The following is a 26,671-nucleotide window of genomic DNA, read 5'->3' on the forward strand; positions in this document are numbered from 1 at the left end:
TTAATTTGTAAAGATAATTTCAGTTTTATTGGTTCACGTTTGAGCAGATTCTTTTTTTCTTTCACTTGATTAAAATCTGAATTAAGCTTCAATCCTGAACTTGTAGGAAACAGTGGAACCTCTGCTTGGACTCTCGTGACCAGCCGAGTCGCGGGCCGGCGGTGGCTCTGACTCCGCCCCTCCTGAACTCCGTCTCCGCGCCGTCATCGAGGTTGCAGGAGGTGGAGTGGCTCCTCTTCAGCCTGCAGGAGAAACGCGTGTCACTCGTGAAGCCAAAGCTCTGGCGGCGGCTCAAACGCAGAGACGCGTCCGGAGTGCTCACCTGCCAAAGAACCTCCTGAAGCCGCGGGACTTCTTCTTGGCGTCTGGAGACGAGTGCACGGCGGCGCCGCGGAGGGATTTCTGAGGAGGAACTCCGGCCAGGTCCAGGTGCTCGGTGCCTCTACGCTCCGCCTCGGCTGTCACAGTGAACACAGTCGAGGTTTACAGCCTGGAAAATGTCTCAGGATGAAGACAGTCGACTGGAGGAGAGAACTACTGAGGGAAGCAGGTGAACAAGCGGCTCATGCAGAAGAGCAAATCCTGTGATACAACCTGGAAATGAACTAACAGCTACTTTAAAATGGCTCCGTTTCAGACAGAACCTGATGGAAACAACTTAAACCAGTGCAAGGCCACAGAATGTCATTTTAATCTCCCTTAAAATAACATTTCAGCAGCAGATATGTCATTTCTCTTTCATATCTGTGTCGCTCCGATGAGAGATCATCAGAGGCACCGGTTCATCCTGAAGTTGTTCCATCAGAGGAAAGTACCGGAGCTGTGAAGCTGCATGTTTCCACAGCAGCTTCACCTCTACTGTACCTAACTCGGGCGCACTGACGCTCCGGCTGAGATCTAACCACACATCGGTTCATGTGGGGGGAACACCAGAATCAGCAGCACGTAAACAACAACAACAACAACACAATGCAACGACCGAGGTCGGGCGTCTCACCGAGGCTGGAGGAGCTGCTGGTTTGTTTGTTCCCACGCAGTTTGAAGAAGCCGCGGCCGAAAGATGAGCGAACTTTCTTTGGACCAAAACTGTCGTCGCTCAATTCTTTACGGGGCGAAGAAGAAGAAGCAGGAGCGACTTTGGTTTTAGCCTGAAACGCAGATCAACACGATATCAAACCTGGAACGTTCAAGATGTCTGTGGGAGTTTAGTACATTTCATTTGGCTTCATTGGTTAAAATGTTGGTCTCACTTTTTGATACTGCCACAAGGCTGCCTCACACCTTGATGCTCCCTCCACCATACTTTGTTTGTATCATGAATGATTGATCTACAAAATGTTTTTAAAGCAGCAGCTTGTTCAGCGTTACGTGTTTCAGTGATTTCCATCTTAACGTGCAGTTCCTCCATTCAACCAGCAGAGGTCGTGGCAGGACTACGTGACTTTCTCGGTTGTTGACAGAGTTGCAGAGTAAACCTTGTGATTGATCCTGTGACTACTTGAAGAATCAAAACGCTGCGTTTTAGTCACATGATGGATGTGAAGCCGCTGGAGTCGTTCAGACGACATCCTGGAAACAATCAACATCAACAACTAAACATGACAACGTTACGTCTCACCTGCTCAGAGCTGCTGAGCTGAGGATCTTCTGACCAACTGAAACAACAACAAACACACAATCAGTATCTTTGAGAACACGGCCTGAAATCATATTTGTTCAACAACCAACCAGGAGAAGAAGAGGACAACCTGAAGTCACGTGAAGTTAAACAAGAAGTAAAGAACAATCATGTTTTACTGACCAAATTCTTCAGTTTAGATCAATAAATGTTTTTTGTAAAGTCACATTTTACACTTTTTTTCTTTCTTGCTGAAATGTTTTATATTGAATATTTACATATTTGATATCTAGTATTGTTTAATTTTATCCTTTTATTGATCCAGATCCAATACGGGCCAAAACCTGGGAAAAATCTAAAACCATCATTTATCATCCTGATGCAGGACAGAGACCATCAGGTGAAACATACTCAAACTCAAAGTGCAATAACTTTGTAAATACTGAACAATTGAACACATTTTAAGGTGGAATCAACCGTGTGCATTTTCATTTATTAAACTTAAATTAGAGGATTAAAACTAATAATTTGTGAACGTCGCTTCATATTTCTCCTCCCGTTGGTCGACGTCCTCTCTGTTCTAGAAATACTTTTTTATTGTTGCAACAATTTAAGTTCTGATCTCTGATCTGGTAGATGATGACAATAACTATGTGTATACAACTTTTATTATTAAATGATTCAAAGGAGGTTGTTGAAGTGAAAATATTTCTTGAATGAAATATGAGAAAGTTGTGTCGTCACACTGAGCTTCTCATTTCCTGTGAGAAGGAAACTGAGTGGCGTTTTGTGAAAAGAATTCTGCTGTATTGCTCATGAAAAGTACAATAAACATGAAACTAAAGTCTGTATTCGTAGTTTATTAACTAATAATTTCGCTGGTTTGGTCCAATTGAGAACAAAGTGGGTTTAATTTGTGACCTATGAACTTAAATGGGTTTGATTTCCACAGAAAGACAAATATTTGTTAGAAATACGGCTGTGAGCAAGAAAACAAGCGACAACAGAAAATCAGTGTCTGAAGGTCGCAAAAGAAATCCTAAGAAAAAGGACGTTCTGGATTATGAACATGAAGGTATCGCCCAAGTGGCTTTACCTTGTAGAGGAAAGTTTGTTGTCTAATAAAGATTTAAGTGAAAAAAACCCTGTTTGAAATGGTTTCTAACAGACGCTAGAGGAATCAGTCCTTCTGCTCTTTATCTAGAAAACCTGTCAACGCCGACATCACAGAGCTCGTCGCCTCTAAACTGAAGCGAGAAGCAGCTCGCTTCTTGCTTCTTGTCATGTCGGTTGAAAAAGGAGCCACCAAAAGTCGCCAGCTAAGAAATGCAACTCCCACTTTTGAATTCATAGATTATTCAGGACTATATTCTAATATAAGAGAATTATAGCACGTTAAGAGAGTTGAACCACAGTCAGAGCTGCGGCTCTCTGCCCACCCACACACTGTTTCCACAAAGAGACCTCTCAGGACTGAGTGGGCACGTCCTCCAGACGGCTCCACTTTCAGGTTTATTGCTGCTTCAAGGACAGAAAATAAAGTGAAGTCTGGCTGCAGCCGGATAAGAAACACAATCCGAAGCCGTTTCACCTTTTGGCTGCTTGCAGCTGTCGTTCTCTGTCCAGCGCGCTCATCTCAGAAAGCACCGCGATGCAGGGAACGGACTGAGACACACACAAACACCGTCACTCTTTTCCCCAACAGAGGCTCTGAATTCTTGAGAACATGAAGAAGGAAGCGTGCGGTCTGCGGCTCATCCTGTGTTTTTAATCAGAGGTGGTGTTTACCTCGCCCGAGCTCCTTCCTGCCTCCCCCTCCAGCTCCAAGGTGATCTGATCCACTTCCATGGAGGCCGGAGTCGAGGGGTCGTCCGGGATGTCGTCGTAGTCGTCTTCGTTGAGCTTCTCTGTGAGGACGACCGGCACAACGAGTTCTCAAACATCAAGAGACACTGATCACATTAAAATGCTCATCAGTAGTTTTTCCAGAGAGCAAACAAACATCAACAGATGCATTTTCTTTACCAATACGTCACATTGACCACTACTAATGCACCAACAGCTGCAGTATAACACGTCAACAGCCACTCAAATATTCTGAATTTAAAGACCCCGTTCAATAAAATATACATTTCTACTGTTAATCTGGGAGGATTACTTATTCATCATGATCAGTGCTTCCATAACAGCCATTCTGAGGCACAACTGTTTTTTTTTTTTTAAATCTTTTGTTAACTTATTTAAATCTTGTTGCACTTTTTCTCTTGTGAATCTTTTCTATTTTGAAGGGCAAGCCAGACAAAGTTTGGATTCTTGTACAGCAGAATAGCCTTCAATCAGAAATGATAATTTGTCAAAATAACGTCTTATTGTGTAATTTTGTGTCGTCTTTCCGTAGAACAGTAAAGCACTAAGGGGCGTGTCCTAATCCCAGTAGAAAGCCTCTTTGATTTATTGGAGATGTCTTCCTGAATGAATGTTGCGATGGTCTCACCTTTCACCAGCTCCTGGACCTTCTTGCACTTGGTCAGCGAGTCCTCCAGCTCTCTGATCCTTCGCTCCTAAAGACAAACACACATCAGGTCTGCAGACGTCCAGAGTGAAACTCCGCCGCCGCCGTCGTACCTTCTCATCGTTGTCCGACGTCAGAGACGCCAACACCTTCTTCACCTTCAACATTTCATTATCTGAACGGAGGAAAACAGAAAAACCATCTTTCACTATGAGAACAAACCAGAAATAAGGAGCTTCAGTTGATTCACAAATGATCTAAAGCAGTTTTGTTGGTGTTTTGAGACTAAATCAAGTGATAAGAAACAGATTGATCTAATCCTGAACGTCTCACTGACATTTCATTACGTCTGAATTATAAACAAATAGTCAGTGAGAAGTGAAGTCGTTGGCTCGTCTTACACTGAAGGATTTAGATTTTACTTCTGGCCAGAACTTTAAAAAAAACATGCATTTCTATGAGATATTCTGATAATCCAAAATACTGGGTTTTGGATTATCCTGACTCATAAAATGAAATGATGAATAAATGCGTGAACACTTTAAGTTTAGGGAAGAATTCAGAACACAAATGAAGATTCCTGGGATCAGCCTGGAGCTGAATTGAATCGATTGTGATGAACTCAAGAGTTTATTCATGTGCAGAAATCCTGATCTGTATGTGGGGAAAAGAAAAGTTTGTTTTCTTCTACATAAACATGAAAAAATCCTCCAGAAAGTTCTTGACAGAAAGTCTTCTTGTTGGTTTCTGTGCCGACGGCGAACAATAAGCAGACTCCCCTCTAAAGTAATGGCATTCCTTGAACATCAGTGTGGACAAGATAAGAGTGGGAGGAGTGAAGCGGAGCGGTTTGGTATGAATCCTACAGGCGGATAAGGGTGGAGGATAAAGAAGCTTCATTACAGTTCGTCCCGTCTCCACATGAAAGCCGGACTTCTCCAGTGAGACGAGCGTCTGGAGGCGGACTGTGAAATGTCTGTCTGTCTCGTACACGTCCACTTGTTTTTGCAGTGCAGAAGCATCCAGACGGTTATTAAAGCGGCTCCCACCTCCGTCTCCCCCGTCGGCTCTGTCCAGGCTCTCCACCCTCAGTCTGCCCTCGTCCTTCAACCTCCGCAGCTCCGCCTCGCGCTCCTCCAGCTGCCGCTGCAGCAGCTGCAGCTCCTCCTGCACAACAACCGCAAAATCATCCCAGATGCGTCTTTCCTCGTAAATTACTGGAATACAGTGCGACCGGCGGTTAGTGACGTGGAACACGACGAACCCTTTCAGATAAAGATATTTAATTGTTATATCAGTTCCAGACCGACTTTGAAGCCTCATTGAACTCAGGTAGCTCGACTTGTTAGTGTTGGATTTTATCCAAATGTCATTCAAAGTCAAATCAGCAAAACAGTTTGGAGCAACATTCCAGCATTCCATCAATAATTAATATTTCCTGTTTTAAATTTTATTTTGGCGTAAAACTCACATAGCGAAAGTTATTGGTTTATTTATTAAGTATTTAATAGGAGCTATTGTAAGGGCTGAAAAATCATGAATGAATACTGGTTAGGAGCTACTTCAGTTAGTATCTTAGGCTCCGTTCACACCACACGATGTTGTAGTTATACTGTCACTACACTGCGTTGGGACAATACCAACGCCAGCCGTCCGCTCAGTAACGGGACTTTGACAAAGAGACACTTCAGTATTTAATTGTAAGTAATTTGTTGATTTCAGAAGTGATCTTACAGTAAGGACTAATTATTTGTCACTGCAGTCACTTTAACCACGACATGCGTGCAGCATGCAGATCAGAGCACACGGAGTCAAAACATCCAATTATGGGAATTATGGGATTACAAGTGGGATGAGGGAGAATCAGCTGTACTATTAGATGTGGCATTACACGACCGTCTTCAGGTGGGAGTAGTGAAGTGCCTCCAGGTCCAGTGGAGAGTGTGGTGAAAGTCAGGAAAGCATGGAGCAGCAGTGGAGGGGAAGAAGCAGGTTTAGAGGAATCTGAGAGGCCAGAGAGGAGAGCAGAGGACAGGCTGCAGATTAAACCTTCACCTCGTCGCCGGTGAAGCGCTCAGTGTTCCACTTGGGACGCTTGAGTGTTGCAGAGAAGATGTTAAAATCAGAAGAGAAGCCAAATATTAAAAGGTAAACGGAGGGATGAGCCGTCAGGAGATCATGAGGATTTATCTGAAATGAGTCCCGAGGAGGGAGATGGACTCACTTTGGTGGCTTTGAGTTTCTTCTCACATTGAAGTCTGTCGTTCTCGATGTCGGTCACCCTGAACCGCAGGTCCGTCACTTCCTGGTACAAACCCTGGGGAGGAAAAAGGACTCCTGTTAAACTCTCTCCTGTGTGGGGGAGACTTTCTGCCAAAGGCATCAAGACTGTTATTATGCCCGTCAGCAACATTACAGTACACCTGAGGTTCTCTGCTCGCTTTACTGTTTCTTTTATTTACTTTTTTTATTTGGGCGTGCAAGCCAAACATAATAAACACAAAAAAAAATTTTTTTTTTGTTTTTCCCCCCAAAGCTTGTTTTTTTTTTGCCTCGTCTTAAAGTCTTTAATATGGAAAATATGGTTTGTGATCAGTCTGGTAAAACAGAACACATGATACATTTCTCTGTTTACACAATCACAGTGAAACTTAACCAGACAGACAGACAGACAGACAGACAGACAGACAGACAGACAGACAGACAGACAGACAGACAGACAGACAGACAGACAGACAGACAGACGATGATACTTTAGAAACATTAATAATGGAGGACACACACAGTTGAGAAAGTTGGATTGTTAATACGGTGACTGTCAACTATAAAACTACCAAGTCGCAGGAGAGTGTGGACGTGGAGTCATGACTGGTGGAAACATTGTTCTTATTGATCTATTGATCATTGATCTACTGATCATTGATCTACTGATCATGTCCAGAACGACTGTTTACTGAAGCCGTGATGTGCAGGACCAGTTGCAGCGTTTTCGCCGTCGACAAAGAGACGGCGCCCGAGCATTGAACAAAAGTTGTGTTCTCACCCGTTGTCACAACAACAGAGTCAGAGCCTTTTCTAAAAGTTCCACCATAAGAGCAGTTTGCAAAAAGTTGCGTTTTCAGCGACTCCGAGCTTGAATGCCTTGTTGATTAAACGAGGTCTTAAATTTCTCAATTTAAAAGAGGATCAGGCTCAAATTCAGCAACAGGAAAGTTTTATCAGTGAAGAGAAAATAAAAGCTTTTAATGATTTTTTAAATACGAGTCAGTTGTTTGCAGAAGTACATTTTAATGGGCTCTTTCTATGGCAACAAGATTTATTGATGCTGGAGTCATTTTATCAGCTAAACTGTCATGTGAAGTATTGATTCGTTTAAAAGCGTTTATCTCCAGCAGGACCTCTTCTGGGTTCGACTTGAATGATGGATCTGAGAGCAGAAGGGAGATTTTCCACTGAAGGTTACAGAAACACATCAGAGCACATCGAGGCTGCTTATGTTGGGCCTGACGTTATTTATTCTTCAGGGTTTTATTTAAAGTTAAATAAAAGCTAGATGGAAAAATAAACAGTTTTAGAGAAACATCTACATCCTCTCTTGAATCTTTCACCGTGAATTCCACTCAGCGAGTTTAGAAAGTGGGATTCTCAGAGAGGAGTTATGGGTGGGTGGAGGCATTCGGGGAGGAAACAGCTGCCGGAGCACGGGGGGGGGTGTCTAAGCCTCGTCTGTAACCTTTAAAGAAGTTCAGCTGGCACCGCGTGACAGACCTCCGGGTCCTCCAGCTGAGAGGCAGCGACCCCGGTGACTCGGAAACAATGGTGGGCCGGCTGCCAGGACGCAGAGTCACACATCACAGACAACAGGCCGCAGGTGCAAGTCCACAACGTCACAACGTCACATCGTCACAGCTTCACAGTCTACCTCGCTGTCCCTGTGATCTCGCTCCACGGCGGTGAGCTTCAGCTTCAGACTGGATACCTCCGTCATCAGCTCCAACTTCTGGGTCTCCAGCGCGGTCCGGTTCAACAGCTCCTACCAGGGGAACAACCACGAGGTTGGTAAATCGGTGAAGACGTGACCGCTGCGGGCGGAGGAAGGTGAAGCGACGGAGGTCTTTACCTGCTGAAGAAGCTCCTCTGTAGCGTTCAGTTTCTCCCGGTGGCGCTCCAGACAGTTATCAAGGTCCCGGATCTTCTCGCCCTGCACCTCCACCTGGTCGGTCAGCACGCTCACCTACAATACGGAGGGAAAACAAACATCCACAATTTACAGGAAAAATAAAAAAGATCGGATTATCCTAGTTTTCTTAGGCTTTTGCCTCGACAGCTCATATTTGTCCATTAAAGCTTCCATTACCTTTAGAAATGAGCTAAAACAGCAAAGAAAGTCATAAAACTCTACATAAAGTGTGTTTTTACCATATGATCCACCGCCACTGCTGCTTTGTTAATTTTTCACGAACAAACCAAATCAAATAAAGCATCAGTTTAAACACAATACTACTTTTTCATAAAGCTGCTCAAAGTCTTTAGATGTATGCACCTACACTTTCACCAGGGAAATGAAGAAAACAACCAAGCTAAATGTTTTCTGAAGGGTGACGCTACGGCTGATAACATGGAGTTCCATCCTTTTACACGAATGTCTTTAAATCTGCTGGTTATTTCTGCAAAATCACCAAGAACTGAAAACCCATTTTCTTTGACAGAGATAATTACACGGGCGCAAACACAATAAAACAAAACACAATAATATTCCCGGGGCCCATTCAGCGATTGTTCCGCTGTCGTGGAGCTGCGATGGAGAGTTCTGCTCACAGACCTGAAGAATCAGACACTCTTTGTCACTCTCCAGACGTGACAGGCGCTCTTGGTAGACCGACTCGGAGCTGTGGACGCTGCTCTGGAAACAGAAAAAAAAAAATTGAATGTGTTGATCCTTGTCGTCTGAATCAAACAATTGCATTTCGTAAAATATGTTAAATAACGAGGTTTTTTTCCTCTTTTAGGAAGACGTGAGAGACCAGGAGGGGGTTGTACAGCTGTCACAGTGAGATACGAGTCTGACTTAAGACGGCTGATAAAAACACAAACAAACCTCCAGATGCAAGAGAAATGAATTCGCAGGTCAAGAAGCTTCTGGAAAAAGCGTGTGAGGGTTAACAGGCTCCTCACATGAGAGTCATTTAAAAAAATCGAACCGAAAGTTAAAACGAGGAAAAGAAAACAAGCGGCTTCAGTCAGAGGCAGTTGGAAATGATGGAAACTATTTGCAGGAGGACGCCTATAGAAACTCCTTCAGCCGCGACGAACGTCATAACATCACTTTTACAATAAACAAAGTCACAGTGCAGGCAGCAGAGCGCCGTGAAGAGATGAAGAGCAGAAGGCTTACACAAGCAACGAATGCAACCTTATCTAGAGGTTCAAGCTGTAAATTAGAGATTTTTTTTTTTTTTTTTTACATTTAGTAAAACAATAGATAGTAAAATAGACCGACTCCGTTTGAAACTCAATACAGCCAATGAAAATAAAGTCTAATAAATAAACAAGATTTGTTCTTTTCCAACAACTCTACATGGTTCAGTGCAAAAGTCTGGCAAAATAAAACTAAATAAAAGTGACACCTCTCACATCAGATGGACAAGCTGCTGCACTCTACAGCCTGGACATTTAATCATTTGCATGTCAGAGGATTTCTCCAGTGTCAAACATGAACAGACACACAAAAGGTTGAAACACACTCACCTGAGGTCCAATAAAGCTCAATAAGTTTGAACCAGGCAACTCAATTTTTTTTTTACTTTTTAGTGAACTTTTATAAAACATCTGCTCTTATATATGAGAGGAACGTCACATTACTACATAAATGCTTTTTCACACTCGCACAGTTTATATACTACTCTGTATATGCATACAGAGTAGTATATAAAATACAAAGACGGGGTGGGGGTAAACTGAGGCTACACTGTATTGATGCATGATGGGAAATGAAGTTTCCTAAAGGAACAATAAACAAAACAGAGGTTATAAAACTTTTAACAGGTGATATTTGCCCCGTTTTTTAAAATTATTTACTGAAGTGGGTCAGACGAGTAAAATAAGAGAATAATGTGTCATTAAAACGTCTTTATTTAAATGAATGACATCGTTTTTTCCGAACCTGAAGAATAACAGTCAATTTTTTAAAAGAAATACTTATTTCAACAGCATTTTATTTGTTAATGTTGGATTTGTAATCTTACTCTTTATCGAGGTCACCTCATGAGCCTTATTTGACCCCACACATGTTTTGGTCAACGGACCATTGATCCATCGTCTATCCCAGTTTTATCTTGTTTGGGGTTGCAGGGCGCTGGAGCCGATCCCAACTAACCACCCATGAGGTCAGGGGACTTCCTCGACAGCTCACAGTGCATCACAGAGCAAACAGAGACTCTTTCTCCACAACAAAATGGCTTGAGACTTAAAGCGTAATGATCCTGTCATCACAGGACTGTACACTTACGAGCAAGCTAAATATTTCAGGAGCACAAAGAAACATTTGGAAGCACACACGGCTGCACGGTTTTATATGTTTATATTGGTTAAAATTCATTTGATTGTGGTAAAAAAAAAAAAAAAAAAGCATTTACTTAAGTTGTCTGGCAATTGAACTGCTTCTTACAAGAACAACTTGTAATGTGACAAAGGTTATTCACTTTTGAAAATCAGATGATTAAAATGCAAAAATATAAGTTATATAAATCATATTATTATATAAATATACTTCTTAATGTTATGCCGCTTACTAAAACCTTAAGTTAGGGATTTAATCGATTTATTGAATTTGTAGATAAAATAAATTTTCATTGTGCAAATTCAAATGTTATTAAAGGAATATTTTACTAGTCGAGCCACTCAAGATGAAACTGGACTGTATGTGGCTTCTGAAGTAAATTTTTTTTTTAATATATATATATATATACACGGTATATATACTGTATACATCTTTATGTTGGTTCAATTATGTGCTTTTAAATAAGTATGTTTCTTCCATAACATATTATTTGGCGTTTGGTTCGTTCAATCTCAACTAGTCCTACAATTTACCAAGTCACGATGTAGTATTTAGTAGTCCACAATGTAGTATTTAGTAGTCCACACTCATCACAAATTTCTTAGGTGGGGCTCTTCACTCAGCAAAGGTTCTAGAAGGTTTGATTGAATTGTAACAGGCCTTCACAGATTGTTTTTTAATGAGCATCAGCAGTTTGTGCCACATGTTGTCAGTCGCCTATCGGAAGCTCGAGCATCTTGGATGAAACGTGGACGTCTAGGGAGGAGAGGGTTGAGAGAAACAGAAGCTAAAGCAGCAAGTATGAAGTCGGGAAATAGATCCGAAGGAATTTATCTTTTAAAGGTTAGAATTGCTCCAATCTCAAGTACCAACTCCGGCTCTTCCAAGAGTGACAAGAACACATAAACTGCCAAGTCTTAGTGTGAGAACAGAAGATAAACACAATTCATCAGATGTGGAACGATCCAAACACACACACAGTCTCATTTCAACGCCCGGACCAGCCTTCTTACCATCCGTCCATGGAGCCACTCGGCCAGCCCCTCGGCGGTGGAGTCGGGGATCTGGCAGCGTAGGTTGTCCCTTTCCTCGTTGTCCATGAGCTCCAGCGCCGCTCGCAGGTCCTCCAGGAGGTGCAGCACCCGAAGCCCCCCCAGAAAGGGCGAGGTGGGAGACTGACAGTCAAACAGACCGTTGGAGTAGTCCATGGCCTTGGAGCCTGGAGGAAGGACAGTGTGATCAGTCAGGACAGTCCACATCGCCGCAGCAGCGGGAAATAAAGAGATGTCCTCGGACAAAAGCAGCACAGACTCTACGTATGTTCACTAGAAAATGAAGCCAAGGTTGCACGTGTGCTGCGTCAGGAGAAAATGGCACTGGAGAACATTGAACTCAACCATTTGTTCAATCAGGTTAATCTGACATCATTTACCCAGAGGCGCTGTAATCCTGATCAACATCCTGCAGGATTTTATTTCCACTTAAACCTCCAATAAATACTTTAAATCTGAGAACACGGTGCCACATTTTAAACTCTTCTTTTTTTTAAAAATTTTTAGCTGATGAGAAAAATGAGCTGCAACAAATGTCTATTAACACAAAAGCTACGAAACGCCATGTGTTGGCTTGACGCAAAGTAAAAATAAATGTGTTAAAAAGAAGTTATCTAAGAGAATCCACATAGAGGTTAAAATATGCGGCAGGTATGTACATTCCTGCACAGAACATATTTGTGTGCAAAGTACATCCTATCTGTACATCAGATGCCTCCTGGCGTCAGCATGTGAGCGATGCTGCAGGTTTGCTCTTAGCGGCTGATATATTTTATTCGCAGGCTGCAAATGCAGAAGTATTTACTGCTAATATTTACTGCTAGTAATCCATCAGTCAGTACCGACAATTTGAGCGTTACTCTGGAGTCATTTTAGTACGTACTGTACAGTGCGACTCCAGCTGGGATTTCAATGCATGTGAACACCGATAAAAGCAGGCGCTGCAGGAGTAGCACATTCTGGAGGTTTTTCCAACGTTTCCACTGATTTATTCTCTCCGATGCAAAATTAAACCCCTTCCATATATTTTATGTGTGGAAAAACTAACAGAAGCAGCTTGTGAAATAAAGACAATCTTATGCCGGTACGATCAAAAACATCTGTCATCTTGGGGTTCAGTGTCTTTAAACTCAGGACGGGGGGGAGAGGAGGGATCGAACCAACAACCCTGGGATTGGAAGGTGACCTGCTCTTTTAGCTGAACAAAAATTATGTCATGCTGCAATACTCCGAGTGCACCTGCAATGCTTCTTATGCTTTTTGGAATCAACTTTTTCTCAAGCATCATTGGCGATCCATGTTGGGTTTCTTCCTGAAAGTCAAAACGGAACTTCATCTTGGAGGATGAGAAAGAAGTCACAAGGAGCCAGAACCGACAATGAATGGATATGAGACACAAAGACCATGTTGGTTAGGGCCAAACAATTGGCTTGGCAATCACAGTGAGCGCACAGCACAGTGCGTTTTCAGAAAGATCAGGAACACTGGAACTGCTCCAAATGAAACACCGACGACGAGCACAAGGTCCAGGATGACCTCTGAACCTAGTAGTATTGAAAGTATTAAAAACTTTAGGGCTCATACCAACTCGGTCATCCCTCCTCTTCGCCCGGTTACTCTCAAGATCTTCTGTGTGAGTATAGCAACGATTTCAAAAGGAAATGGCGTAAAAGATCAATCTTGTAAGTTTGTCTTGTGTTTATCGGGAAGGTCCTGGAGATTTTTGGTGTCACATTGAATCAGTAAATCCTTTACTCCATCGTGGCCGGGGGGTTAGAGCGTTTCCCTGGTTCGAGTCCCGTGTGGCCCTTTGTGTGCAGTTTGCCCCCTCTCAGTGTGGGTTTCCTCTGGGCACTCTGGTTTTCCTCCGGCAGTCCAGAAACATGCTTTTGAGGTTATCTGGCCACTTCGCTCCAAAGAGCCTAAAGGTATGACTGTGAGTGTGTTTGGCCCGTGATTGACTGGTTTTCTGTTCAAATCTGGATTTCCACTACGAGGTATTGTAGATGGCTACAATTGCTTATTAATGACATTTGTTATCGTATTTAATAAAGTATTCGTATTAGAAACCACTTTACCTTCTCTTAGCCCATATAAACAAGCCCTAAGAGTGTTTCCTGTTTCTTCATGTACATTTAATTCCACTGTGTCACATTTAAGTTCTCTACCCTCTCTGCATTAAGATGCACAAAGATTTGAGAACACAATTTACCCAAATGATGGCAATTAAATGTGTTCCTCTTTGTAAAAAACATATTCCAGCAGCTGCATGCCGACTGTGACGGATGCGTTGCCGCCGATTCTGCACCATCTGTCTTAAATGTCAGCCGTAATGAAGATGTCAAACGTTAACAAAGGAGGGAGTTAAATAAATAAATAAATATCCAAACAGTCATGGCTTCCCCACAGAAGTGGGAGAGTGGGACTTGTTTATGGCTGCGGTTTCTGCGGAAGCAGTGGGAAATGAGGAGGAGGAGGAGTGGGGGGGGGGGGGGGGGGGTCATGTGATCAGAGGCCTTGTTCCTATTGGAAAGGTCAGTGCTATAATTACACACATCAGCGGAAAAGTAGGGTCTCCAAAACTCATCTGCAGCGGCACAAGTATACAGAGAGCAGCCAGAGCGCGAGCGTTTTCCAGACTCGCAGAGCTTGAATAATCATTAGTTTCCGTCACTGCGGGGACAATGGAAACTTTCTTTAATTCCTTGTGCCAGAAAGAGGGCAGAGCACGCTCTCAGCTCTGCTCCAGGCTTTGCATATTCAGCAGGATCGCATTAAACTGCAGGTAGGAGTGGCAGAAGGACACGTTGTGCCGTCGTCCAGCTCGTGAGCTGATGCTTTCCAGATGTGACGAGCCCCCATAGCATGCCAGGCCCACTTAAAGAAGTGCTACGGCCAGGTCTTCAACTCCGAGCGTTCAGTGTGGTTACCTGCTATGATCCCGTCCATTTGCTCCAAGGCTGCTGCCAACATCTCGCTGGCGTCTGACATCATTTTGAGCTCAATGAGTCTGAAAGAGAAAAGAAGAAGATGATGAGAGAGATGGCACAGAGTGAAAAGAGAAAAAAAAAAGAATCTATGAAGACCAGAGCGTCGTCATTGAAACTCCACAATAACTCAATTTCCGAGAAAAACCCAGCTCATATTTCTGAATTCACAAACAAATCCCAATCTAGCCTTCTGCAGAAGAGTGGCTGTCTTCCAACATTTAAATGTAAATGAAGTGTTCCAATTAGTGCAGCTAAATTCAATCATGGAAACAGTGAAAACTCAATTTGTTAAATCGAATAGAAACTCCCAGAAGAGGTTTGTCAGATTAACAAAACAAGCTCCTCAGGCTCCTTCAGTTCATTGATGTAGAACTCTAGAAATGTCTTAATCCGGGGAGTTTTTAGGCTGAGAGAACCTTTTTAAGTTTGTGTTTGCAAAAATAAAGGTCAAATCGACATCACTCTGGGATTGCCTCTACCCAGTGCCACCAGGGTAAATTTACACCAGGTGATGTTTTGCTCTTTCACACTGCAAATGCTTGTTACCCCTAGCAGTGTCTAGGAAACCTCTCGGGGCTCTTTGCACAGATTTACTAAACATTTCACATGGGGATCTACTGTACTTCTCCATATCATGGTACGAAATACGTTTGGTGCACATTTACCAAATCCTAATAGATCCAATCATCAATATTCAATTGAAACGCTATCCAGCGAAAAACCTATTATTCAGCACCGGGTCAGCAGGTGGTTCAGATGCAATTTTCCTGCCTTTTGTCACGGTTAATAGTCAGTTATTCGTTTCTCGTCGGTGTAGGATGTCAGTTGCTTACTTTATTTTTCCGATCGAGAATATTCATCCGAGTGTCTAATTCTTGTCAACGACATGACAGCGTGAGAAAACAACCGACCAACACGCCAAGAGCGAGTCCGCATGTCACATTTATTTAAACTGCTAATGCATAAAAAGAACTCTAGATAGAAGCCAATGCTGTTTTCATTAGGTTCTTTCAGGAAGACGGGATTAGTTATATAATAGGAGATGCGCCTCCACCATGAGATAATAACTTCTTCAGCTAACAGTGGGAGCAGTAAAGAGACTATTTGACTTAACTGCAAGAACCTGGCAGACAGAATAGTGCTCGTGACAACATTAAACAATGGGACGGTGAACTGTTTATGCGGAAAAGACACAAAGAGGGATGAGGCCGACTGCGTCTGCCTCATTGTTGTGACGTTTCCCCCGAGATGATGAAGGCCTCTGTAAGCAACAGAGAAATCCAAAGGCTTCAGACGTTGCTCATCGTATAGTCGGAGGGCTGAGAAGTTTCCTCAATGTTATGGTGACTCAGAATGTTCCTCCTACTAACTGTTTATCTCTGCCGTTTTGTTGCTGCTTATTTTGAAAGCAGTTCATAAGTCTGTCTCTATCAAGGAGTTATAACAGATTATAGATTAAATACTTTGCCTGCAGTGTGAAGGAAGCCTAACATCCATCAACAAACGCCACACAATTGTGATTTTTTGACAGTGTGAACGTTGCAATTCCGATTTTCGCACACCCGACCCACCCCTTCATCATACGTCAATCTGATTTGTATCTGATGTCCTTCAATGCGACCGCTGTCTGAACGGTCAAGTCGCATGTATGCAACTTCCACGTCGTTGGCGTGAGACTGACGTCAGAAATCAGCGCCGGGGGAAGCGACTCCACCAAAATGTGCAAGGAAAAACAAATGGAAGAAACTGACATGATGGAAACAGGTGACAGGTGACGGTGAATCTCAGTCCATATTTACTTCTGTAAAGAGCGTACACATGCGGGTCACGTTCACACTACAGTCTGATGGAGGTCGCATTTAAACTGTAGTGTGAACGATCACACAAAGAAATTGGAATTGAGCATCCACACCAGCAGTGTGAACGGAGCCTAAGATTAATCCATAAAAATTTAGGCCCCGTTTACACAACAAGGTTTTCAAGTGAAAACATAACTTTTTGGAAAACGGACATCTTTTGAGACGTTGTTGTGTGAACGCGAAATTTTTCAAAAATAAAAATGCAAAAGGGAAACGTCGTGCGACACCATGAGGCATGTTGACGGTGAATATCATTCGCAGATTGTCACATAGCCGCTTCTCAAAAACTCCTGCATCTCTTTCATCCCTTTATAATCTCATCACTTCCCCACGACTCCCGTGGTGCTTCACAGCGTTTGTTTCTTGGAAGCTTCTAGAAACAGACCAAACGGGTATGAAGTGTCACAACAACACTACAATAATATAAAAGTGAGCACAATATTATAACGGGCCGAATTAATGGTCAGAAAAGTACTTTTCCCAGGTGATGAGTTACTTTTTATTTGCAGTACCAAAGATGGCAAATTGTTCAAATGGTATTTCAACAAGTAGTTAAGACAGGAAAACAAAAACGGTATAGAGACCAGGGACGTATAGAAAGCGCTCTACTCAGAATCTTCTCTAAATATTCCTCATGCAGACTTCCTCTCCTCCTCTCGGCCCACGATCACTGCCTCGGGCACTTCATGTGCAGCAACCATTTACATTTCCAGTCAGAGAAACACAAAACAGAGTAATCACCGATCCTATTACAACACAACATCTCTTTCTTCGTTTTCAAATGACTGCTGCATCAAATTAACCCTGCAGTCCTGAAAAATCAAGTCTTTAGGCCTTATTATCCAGAAAGTCTCATTTCCGGTGCCCGGGTAGTCACAGGGGCTCCGATTTGCAATAATAGCACTATTCTCCCAGGGGTCTCAGCGCCTCGCAGCCGTGGCATGCTCGGCATCCCAAACTTCCATAACAAAGTTGATAGTACCCCCATGACCGCTGGATTCAAACACACATCACATGTCTGCGTCACTCTATCGCTTCAAACCAAATCTGATTTGAGGGAAAACAGAAGGTGCACAGTGTGGACAGACAAGCTGGAGTCCAATACTAACAACATTAAAACAGAGCCGCTGCTTGTTCCCACTTCTCAGGACCAACCAGCTTCATTTCCTGCCTCTCTGGGGTCACAGTGTCACACCCAGAAGGGTAAGAAATGAGCATTAGGAGAGCAATTAAACCTCAGTATGTGTTCTGTGGGCTGGTAAAACAAGGAGCCTTAAGTGCTTCATCTAAACACTCCACAGAAGGTTTGAGTCTCCAGCAAAGCATCACGTGCCGTCAGTCTGCCAGCGGTAATACATTAACTTCATCTTTAACACTGATTCTGGTCACACAAAAATATTCCTGACTAAAATGTGCTTGTCAGGGAGAGAAAAAAAAGATTTATGGTGAAATTATGAACTTTTTCTGAAGCTTGAGGGTGGAAGAGGAGCAGAGAGACACATCCTACCACCAGCATGCTTTCCTCTGCAGGTATTCTCATGATTTGATAGAAAATTACCATTCTCACCCAGTGTGGTGGGGGTCGGGGGGGGGGCAATGTTTGGTCAGCTGTGTAGAACAGGGGGTGTCCAACATAAGGCCCATGGGCCAAAACCAGCAAGCAAGAGGCTCCAATCTGGCCAAAGCACCAAGAAAATGGCAAAAAGTTCAAGAAAACACTGACTTTTTTAGAAAACAAATGTCTTGAGAATCGGGGAAACAAAACAACACCAAGACCCGAGCGGAGATATTGGTGATGCTGCCTCAAAGCTATGTTGTCAGGCTGAGTTTGTAAAAACACCCATTATGCAACAGCTATAGGAGAGGTTCTTTGGACATTTCACTGTATTTTGCACAAGAAAGTTTCATTAAAATTGGCTTAATGTTAAGATTCTCACCATTTTCTGTAGTAATTTGTCATTTTTTGCAAAAATAAAGACATTTTCATCATTGCGTTACAACAACACAAATACTTTAAAGTTTAATTTCAAAGGTTATAGGGGCATTATTTTACCGTTTGGCCCCACTAGGGCTGAACTTGGACTGCATGTGAACTAAAATCTGTTTGACGCCTGGTGTAGACAAACTTTGTGTGTCCTATGTGCGAACACAGACGTTAGCACGGCCAGCCAAGACGTTTTGCAAATGAGAAAACGAAGCTCAGAGAGACTGTGTGATGACGAGTTTTGTTCAGTAATTTAATCAGTTTCATTGTTTACGAAGTCAAAGTACAATTACGAGAAATCACCAAGCCAATGCTAGGCTAAAAACAAACCACTTGATCATCTTATGACTCCGACATCACCAACACTCCGCTTCGTAATCTGATCTTGTGTTGATATCTTCTCATGCTGTGACTTAAGAAAAAAAACAGTAAACTGATGAACCTACAAAGAACAGTTAGCGTGACACCACTTATTACACAGCGTCTTTTCAAAAGATGCTTCAGAAAGAAAAACAAGTAGGGAATCTGTGGAAGTACTTTATGTCCTAAAATCAAATCTACTGATGCGAACAAACAGACTTCACTCCAGGGCATCAGAACAAAGGGTTCAGAAATATCCCCTTGACCTCCTCCAGCGTTCTTTGTCTTTCACGCAGGTTTTTATTAGTTCAAGTTTAATCCAGGAAGTAGAATCAAGCAGGATGAATTTAAGTCACGGTTTGTTATCGTAGTTGAAGCTGCTGTCTTGTGATAAAACCCACTTCAGATTTGGCATTTGGAGATTCATGAGAACTTTATTCTTTTTTAACTATTTCATTTCAACATTGGCAAGTTAGAAATTAGGAACCATTTCTAATCAGAGAGAAACAAATAAATTGGTTAAATTGATCTTGTGTTCTATGTGCAGCAGAAAATGGAATTCAAATTTTACCTGATTAAAATTGGTTAAGTTTCCTCTTCAAACTCTTTAATCTGAACCTCTAGGAAGCCCGGCTGATGTCCGTACGATTCATAAGAAAGTGTCCGACTGAACCCTGAATAGAAGCGTCTCCAGATGAGAGCCCACCACTGCAGCAGTCAGAGGAAGCGTCCTGACGAAGTAATAATGATTGACGACCAACCCACAGCACACATTCCTGAGCAGGTTCACTCTCCCACAAGTTTACCAGCAGCGCCTGGTACGGAGCTCCCCGCTCCCCGCTGACCTCTGACCTTCTACCCTCGTCATACTAACTCCAGAGTCTACGCTCTGTCCAAGACAAAGACACTGACCCACGACGGGAGCAGACAGAAGGTCAAGAGCCAACGAAAGCTACTCCTGATTGTTTCATTCTCCAGAAATACTGTGAAAAGCAACAAACTCGTCCTACGAACACGTATTGTCCGAACGGCCCGAGCCTGAAAGATCATATTCCTCGGTGAAATAGAGCGTCATTGTTTTCTACTGTAGTTTGTTTGGACTGCTCCACATACCCTCCATCCTGCCACTGTATACAGACACACGAACACACCCGAGTGTATTCTTCCATTTCTTGTCGAAGCCAGTCCCTCATGAAAGAACAATTCAGTCGTTTTTGAAGGAACATTTGCAATTAAAAAAAACAACTTGCAGCAGTTTTAGAGAGTTATTTAACTTTAAGAAAATTACAATGCGAGAGCCTATTTTAACCAATTAGCTACCAGGTCAGTAAGATAATTTAGGACTAGAAGAGTATTTCAGACAGAAGAGGTTCACCAATATGTGAAAATCTACGTCTAAACATTGGACCATAAACTGCACTTTAATGTCAAATTCGGTTTTGTATATACGACAACATTTCCAAGTGAAAATGCAAAACTTTCATTGCATTTTGGGTGGCCGTGTAAACGCTAAACTTTTCTTAAACGAACGATGCAAAATCAACGCATTTTCAATTGTTTCACGTTGTCGTGTTAACGGGACCTTTGGGCAGCACCGAGTTAGAAACTACCATGATTCTGTGTTAGAGACCATTGCTTGGGCTATGAAACACTTCCGGGAATCGTCTGTGAACACAGTTCACTGTGAGCAATGCTATCCAGATCGACCGCTACATGTGAATATAATCTAAGCCTGAGGGAAAACTTCAAAACTGATCAATGGTCTGTTACAACCCGGAGATGGTCACAAGACTGTCAACAGGTGGGAAGTAAAGTTGAAAAGGTTGGGAAAATGGAAAAACAACAGTTGAGGTATTTACTCACGTATTCATTACTGTATCAAAATGCTGAAACGAAAGAAAGAAAGCGCAACCAAGTCCAACAAAATGGAGCGAAAACTCTGAAATACCAACCGGGGGACTCAAACCGATTACAGTCGACCAGAGGGACGGATCAAACGCATACCGGATCGGGTACACGCAAACAAGCATCACCACACTTGAATAAGTTTGTTCTGTGACTTATTGAGGCTTTGATACTCCCACTTCTGAAGAACCCATGAATACAGATGTAGTACAACCGGCCACTGCAGGTCCGATGAGTCACTATTTCAGATTATATTGGGGGAGGAAAGAATCAGGTGACCTGAGGACTGAAGATCTGTGACGGTTTGAGGTTGCATGTGTACCTATGGCATAGTTGACTGTGAAGGTAACATCCATGCTGAAAAGAATTGAACCATTGAATAATTCACAATAGTGCGACTTCACAGAAGAAGAGTCTCATCCTGGCTTTTTTATTTTTATAAATTAAAAAAGAAATTGAAGAGTCTGACCAGGAAGCTCCTCGACTTTTCAGCAGCTACAATCAAACAACTATCAGATGAAACTTTCCCTAAAGAAAATATGGTAAATTACTTTGAAGCAGTTTTACTGCTTCACAGCAAATGGATTACACACTTCTGCCAAACGGACAGAATTCCTGATTTGATAGTCTTAGGTCACTCAGAAAAGAGAGGAAAGTTTTACTTTACTTCTGGAAATTCTATTAATTGAAAGCATGTGCTCAGTAAAAGATGGACTGGTGGTTCACACCAATATCTCGATCTTCCTAGTCTGTAAGTTAGTCTGGTTTTGTGTAAGCTAATGACACAAAACCACATTACAAACATCCCGACATCCAAAGAAACCTCTTCCAACGGGAATCCCCGTCAGGTTCATTCATTCACAAGTAGAAATTCAGGTTTATTGGAACCAGCCTTGTGAAATGCTGAGTGGAGGTTTTAACATCAACCAGATGGAATGAAGGCGATATGGAGGGGGAGGGACTCTGCATCCCAAAAGGAAAATACACTGGGATTACTTGACCATACGCTGAATGATCGGCCTCTGTACTATACACACACACACACACACACACACACACACACACACACACACACACACACACACACCCCCCCCTTCACCGGTGCCTCGTGCTCCAATAACCTACTTCCAGCTGTGGGGCAGATGTGAATTTCACGGTGACTGACTGGAGAAACAGAGGCAGTTTGAGTTGTGGTGCAGCGACGCAATTAGTAGTTTGTGAAAACTGCAGTAGAAAAGAAGTGTGAAAACAAGCAAAAGCTTTGTCTTAAGCTTTAATGGAAGGGTGTCTACGAGCGACGCGAAAGACTGCGATCACGAGATATAAGTGGTCAAGTTAAACTAATTATTCTTTAGTGTTCTAGTGGTCTCCGCCAGTCTGAACTTTGCATTAATCCACAGGAATAATCTCACCTTTTACATCCAAACCAGTTATCTAGCGGAGAATTTACAAAAAATCTTAAGTGTCTTCCGCCTCTTTAAGTCACTACATAGGTAAGTTGATCGGATATACCATGGAGAGGTGCTTTAAGTTGAAATTACATGTAAAAGTTCTGTCGTTAGTCTGACCGCTCGGAGCCATTATTGATGAAATTGGGCTGTTTGTGGCCTCTGAACTAAAATGTGTTTGACTGGATCAGATCCTCATGTTGATCCTAGAAACTCCTCTCAGTAGGAGGCAGTCCAGTTTGTATAACTGCATCTAGAACTCACTGACAATTTCATCTTTACTCTAAATATCACAGTTACAGTGGAGCTCGGGGAGGTAACGTGACGCTGTCTCATGGACGTGAGTCCTGTTCTGGCTGCAGTCCTACTCCCGCCCTCTGTTTACCTTTTCCCCCGCTGGACTTTCAGAGGTCAACTTGTTTGACAGAAACGTCGGGGCAGACTTTAAACTTGACTTTATTTCGCGCTGACACGCCGCACAAACAAGATCTTTGTCTTTCCGACTAACGTGGTGGCAACGCGACACCGATCCCAAGTTATTGCACTTTTCTTTCTTTTTTTTCCACGAATACATCACATTGGAGTGGGGGAAAAATAAAGAAAGGGTGCTGGAGGGAATGAGTAAGAGGTCCCAGCGAGCCAAGAAACGCTGCATTCACAGGAGGAAGTCCAGTGAAACTCAGACGGACGATGGAAACTGAAGCATCCCTTCACTCAGGAAGACCTTCACTCAACTGCTGTCAGGAAGCGTTTCCTGGCACATTCTGGAAAAATGTCATCCTGTTTCTCACAAACTGCCATTTTCCAGTGAAGCACCGGCACTGCAGCACCGCTGGACAAGTTCAGTCCTCACAACACAGTGAGCCCTCTTTCTTTATCGGTTATGAATGATATGAGTTTTAACATTTTGGCTTTAACTGGACGATAATCAAGACTTTCTGATGATATAAAAAGACCCAGGAAGTGGATGAAGGTGTAAAAGTTTTCATTTTAATTCCTCCTTTCAAGGGCTTTGGTATCGAATATGATTTTCTTTGTGACAATTAAGACAAACTAAATATTTCACCAATGTAAACTACAATCAGAAAGTTATCAAAAGATAGTTAGAACAGATAACTAGAAGGTCGGATAGATAAAACTAGCTGTATAATTGGCTAAATACCCAATAACATAGTGACAGACCACGACAGGTACCTCGACAGGCAATGGATGAATAGAAAGATTGCAGGGTTGATGGATGGATGTAAAGATTCAGTTTAAAGAAAAGTTAGACAGAAAATAAAATATAAACAACCTAAACTCCTCCCTAAACTCAAAATAAAGGGAAAATGTTACATTATATATAGAAGTTTTATAAAGAAAAGAAAAATGCTTGAGCTGAATTGACTCAATAAAGAATTAATATTATGAGTATGTTTTGGCACATGGGTATCTAAAACCTCCCAGATGTGTTTCTTGGACATCATGAGGGAAACTGGATCATCAGAGGGAATTCATTTCTGACCATGTGAGCCAGATTATTGTAATTTGGTTATCTTGAATCAATTTCAGGAGCACGTCAACAAACTAATATATCAGTAAATCAAGAAACCTTGAAGTTCTGAAAGTTCCACCTCCTCCCTTCTTTCAATAGAGGAATGAAAAGAACGCAAACGTCAAAGAAAACATTCGTACAATTTCTGGACACGTGGCCGCGAAGAAAAGTGAAGTTCAGAAACTGAAGACTTGTTGTGTGTGTGTGTGTGTGTGTGTGTGTGTGTGTGTGGGGGGGGGGGGGGGGACGACGACACCATTTAATCTAATTTAATGCCGAGTCTGAATAAAACACGACCTCGAGCCAAGAACGGACAAACAGATTCCACAAGGTGAAGGCTGCCAGGAGATTAATTCAGTTTATCCGTCTTCTTGAAACCCCTCCGCCGGGTGGTCAAACTGTGGTTCGTGACGGCAGAGCGACCGCTGGACGAGCAAATATGGCAAATAAGGATTTCTCCGAGCGAGAGCCACGCGAGCACAGCCGGGATACAAATATGGTTACAGACAGGAGAGGGAAAGAAAGAAAATCCTTTGTTATGCTTTCAGCTGGCTGCCTGGAAGCCGAGACATCATCATCATCATCATCATCATCATCACGACCACCACAGGTAGAGCGTAGGCTGCCTGAGGTTTCTCCTCCATGAGCAAACACAGCAGAGTTCATTAAAGCACACGGAGCAGATCCAAAGACCAAACTTTGTCTCTGCCGATAGTTTTTCTCCCCTGAAGGATGTTGGGCGCCACACCGAGTGCGAGGTCGTGGAATCATGAGTTTGTGTGCACATTTATGGGCATGTGATGCAGAAAGTAAGCCGGTCCCCCCCCCCCCCTCTTTGGTGGAGGAAACCCCCGAGAGGGGGAAGGGGTCCAATTTGGGTTTTTTTTAGTTCTTATAAAAAAAATCATAACAATGAAATAAATAAATACACGGAGTGAAATATTATCCAATTCAGAGTCAATTTATCAGTTTCTTGGTGATTTGCAGTCAAACCACGACAAGAGATCAAATCAAGATCATATTGTGACGCCTGTGGCGTTGCTGATATCGAAGTCATGAGACTATCGACTCGTTTTTTTAAGGTAGCATTAACATTAGTGTATTAATTTGTCATGATTGCACTTCGATTTCCAAAATGAAGAAACTGATTTAATTGCAGTTTTCTCATTTGAAAAACTTCTTAGCTCGCAGTACTAACATCAGTGCGGGCATATGGGACGACACACTTATGACCTGAAGGTTTGTAGATCAGCCCGACTGGCCAGTAACATAGTGCTTCCTTTAAATTTAAACTTTAAAGTTTTGTTGTGCTGCAGCACAGTTGACCTATTTTCACAGCAAACAAATAATTATGACTTAAAATTACTACATTGTCAACATAAAGTCAATTTTAATGAAACCGTCTGGTGCAATGTTCCAAAAACTTTTGCTATAGCTGTTGCATTATGGGGTATTTTTACAAACTCATGGCTTTGAGGATACTTGGAGAACTTTCATGGAAACATCGCCGATATCTCAGCTCGGATCTCAGTGTTCTGTTGTTCAATCAATGTTTTCTTTGGAATATTTACCATCTGCTTGGTGGTTTGGGGGCCGGATTGGAGCCTCTTGTGGGCCGGTTTTGGCCCCCGGGCCGTATATGTGACACCTCTGCATTAGGGTAACCCAATGGGTCCCAACAGCTGTCCATAATATGTGAAAAACACAGAAAAGGTCTGGCATTTTACCAAGAATAATCACTTTTAATGTGCGGCATGTGAGAGAAAACGTCTGCTTTGATTTAACATAGAGACCTAGAAAATAAAATATAATTAAATTGATTAGAAAATCTCAAATTACGGTTTATTCTACCTCTTTTTGTGATTTTTTTAAACTTTATTTGTAAATTTGTGATTTGTACGTAAACTACAAACATGAAGGATTGTTAAATGATATTTAACTTCATAGAAAACTTTACAAATTAACTAAATCTTCAATTAGAAGAAAACCAACAGCTGTTTAAGTTTGTGTGGTGAATAAACTTATAGAGTGAAGAAGAATTATATATAGTTTTTTTTAATTCAGTTAATATTCAGAAGAAGTCTCAGCTAAGAGAAACCAGTTATATTTGGTTAATTTGGTTAAAGTCTATCAAATTAAACAGAAAACAACCAGTATTTTATTCACGATGATAATTGTCATTGGGGGAAAAGCGGCGGAGGGAAACAGACCAACAAACATTTACACCAAAACTCGATTAAAAAAAATAAAAAAAACTTGAGAAAACTTACAGTTTCCGAGCAGAAGGGAGTGTTTAGCTGAAGCCGGGTCCTCGCTGCCTCCTCTGGGTTTTACTCCGAACACTTTAAGCAGTTTGTTAAGCGGAGCTTCATGTTTGTAGGTCTGCTCTCCATTCAATCTGAAGTGAAGTGAAGTTACTGTCCGCCGGCGCGAGGACGAGGAGGGTGACGTCAAGTTACCGGTCCGCAGCACGGACAGACCGGAAGTAAAGCTTCAGAGTAAACGTTTCCAGAGGAAGCGAGTGGTGGCGTCAAGCTGACGGTCAGAAACCAGGAAGACCCGTGAAGTCCCGTAATAAAGTAAAAGCTCCCAGAGGAGCTGACTGATGACATCAAGCTGACGATCACCAACAGGGGAAAACCAGAAGTCCCGAATCAAAGTAAACGCTCCCGAATGATGGCCGATATCAGTCACAACACGAATACCCTAAGTACCAAGTCAAAGTAAAAGCTCTTGAAGGCACAGAGTGACGTCAAACCAACAATTCGACACTAGAAAGACACCGGAAGTCCAGATTCAAAGTAAAAGCTGCCAGAGGTCAGGGAGAACGAGAAAGAGCAAGAGGAGGAG

At 42.4% G+C, this 26,671-nt stretch overlaps 1 protein-coding gene across 1 annotated transcript in view; it reads right to left on the bottom strand.

Annotated features, from left to right (window-relative positions):
* LOC308126930 (liprin-beta-1-like) overlaps window positions 1–26,231 on the bottom strand; it is a 30,048-nt gene extending 3,817 nt beyond the window's left edge. The window contains exons 1-16 of the mRNA XM_080491628.1: window positions 26,092–26,231; window positions 14,672–14,751; window positions 11,703–11,908; window positions 8,953–9,033; window positions 8,251–8,364; window positions 8,053–8,163; window positions 6,355–6,447; window positions 5,180–5,297; window positions 4,244–4,305; window positions 4,113–4,179; window positions 3,407–3,525; window positions 3,210–3,283; window positions 1,619–1,655; window positions 998–1,148; window positions 323–458; window positions 120–242 (exon numbers count right to left, since the gene is read on the bottom strand). Of these exons, the coding sequence (XP_080347754.1) occupies window positions 120–242; window positions 323–458; window positions 998–1,148; window positions 1,619–1,655; window positions 3,210–3,283; window positions 3,407–3,525; window positions 4,113–4,179; window positions 4,244–4,305; window positions 5,180–5,297; window positions 6,355–6,447; window positions 8,053–8,163; window positions 8,251–8,364; window positions 8,953–9,033; window positions 11,703–11,908; window positions 14,672–14,735 (1,556 nt within the window). The 5' untranslated portion in view covers window positions 14,736–14,751; window positions 26,092–26,231. The remainder of the gene's footprint in view (window positions 1–119; window positions 243–322; window positions 459–997; window positions 1,149–1,618; window positions 1,656–3,209; window positions 3,284–3,406; window positions 3,526–4,112; window positions 4,180–4,243; window positions 4,306–5,179; window positions 5,298–6,354; window positions 6,448–8,052; window positions 8,164–8,250; window positions 8,365–8,952; window positions 9,034–11,702; window positions 11,909–14,671; window positions 14,752–26,091) is intronic.
* Window positions 26,232–26,671: the final 440 nt, after the last annotated feature.

The sequence above is a fragment of the Lipophrys pholis genome (assembly GCF_963383615.2).
Source record: "Lipophrys pholis genome assembly, chromosome: 22".
NCBI lineage: Eukaryota > Metazoa > Chordata > Actinopteri > Blenniiformes > Blenniidae > Lipophrys > Lipophrys pholis.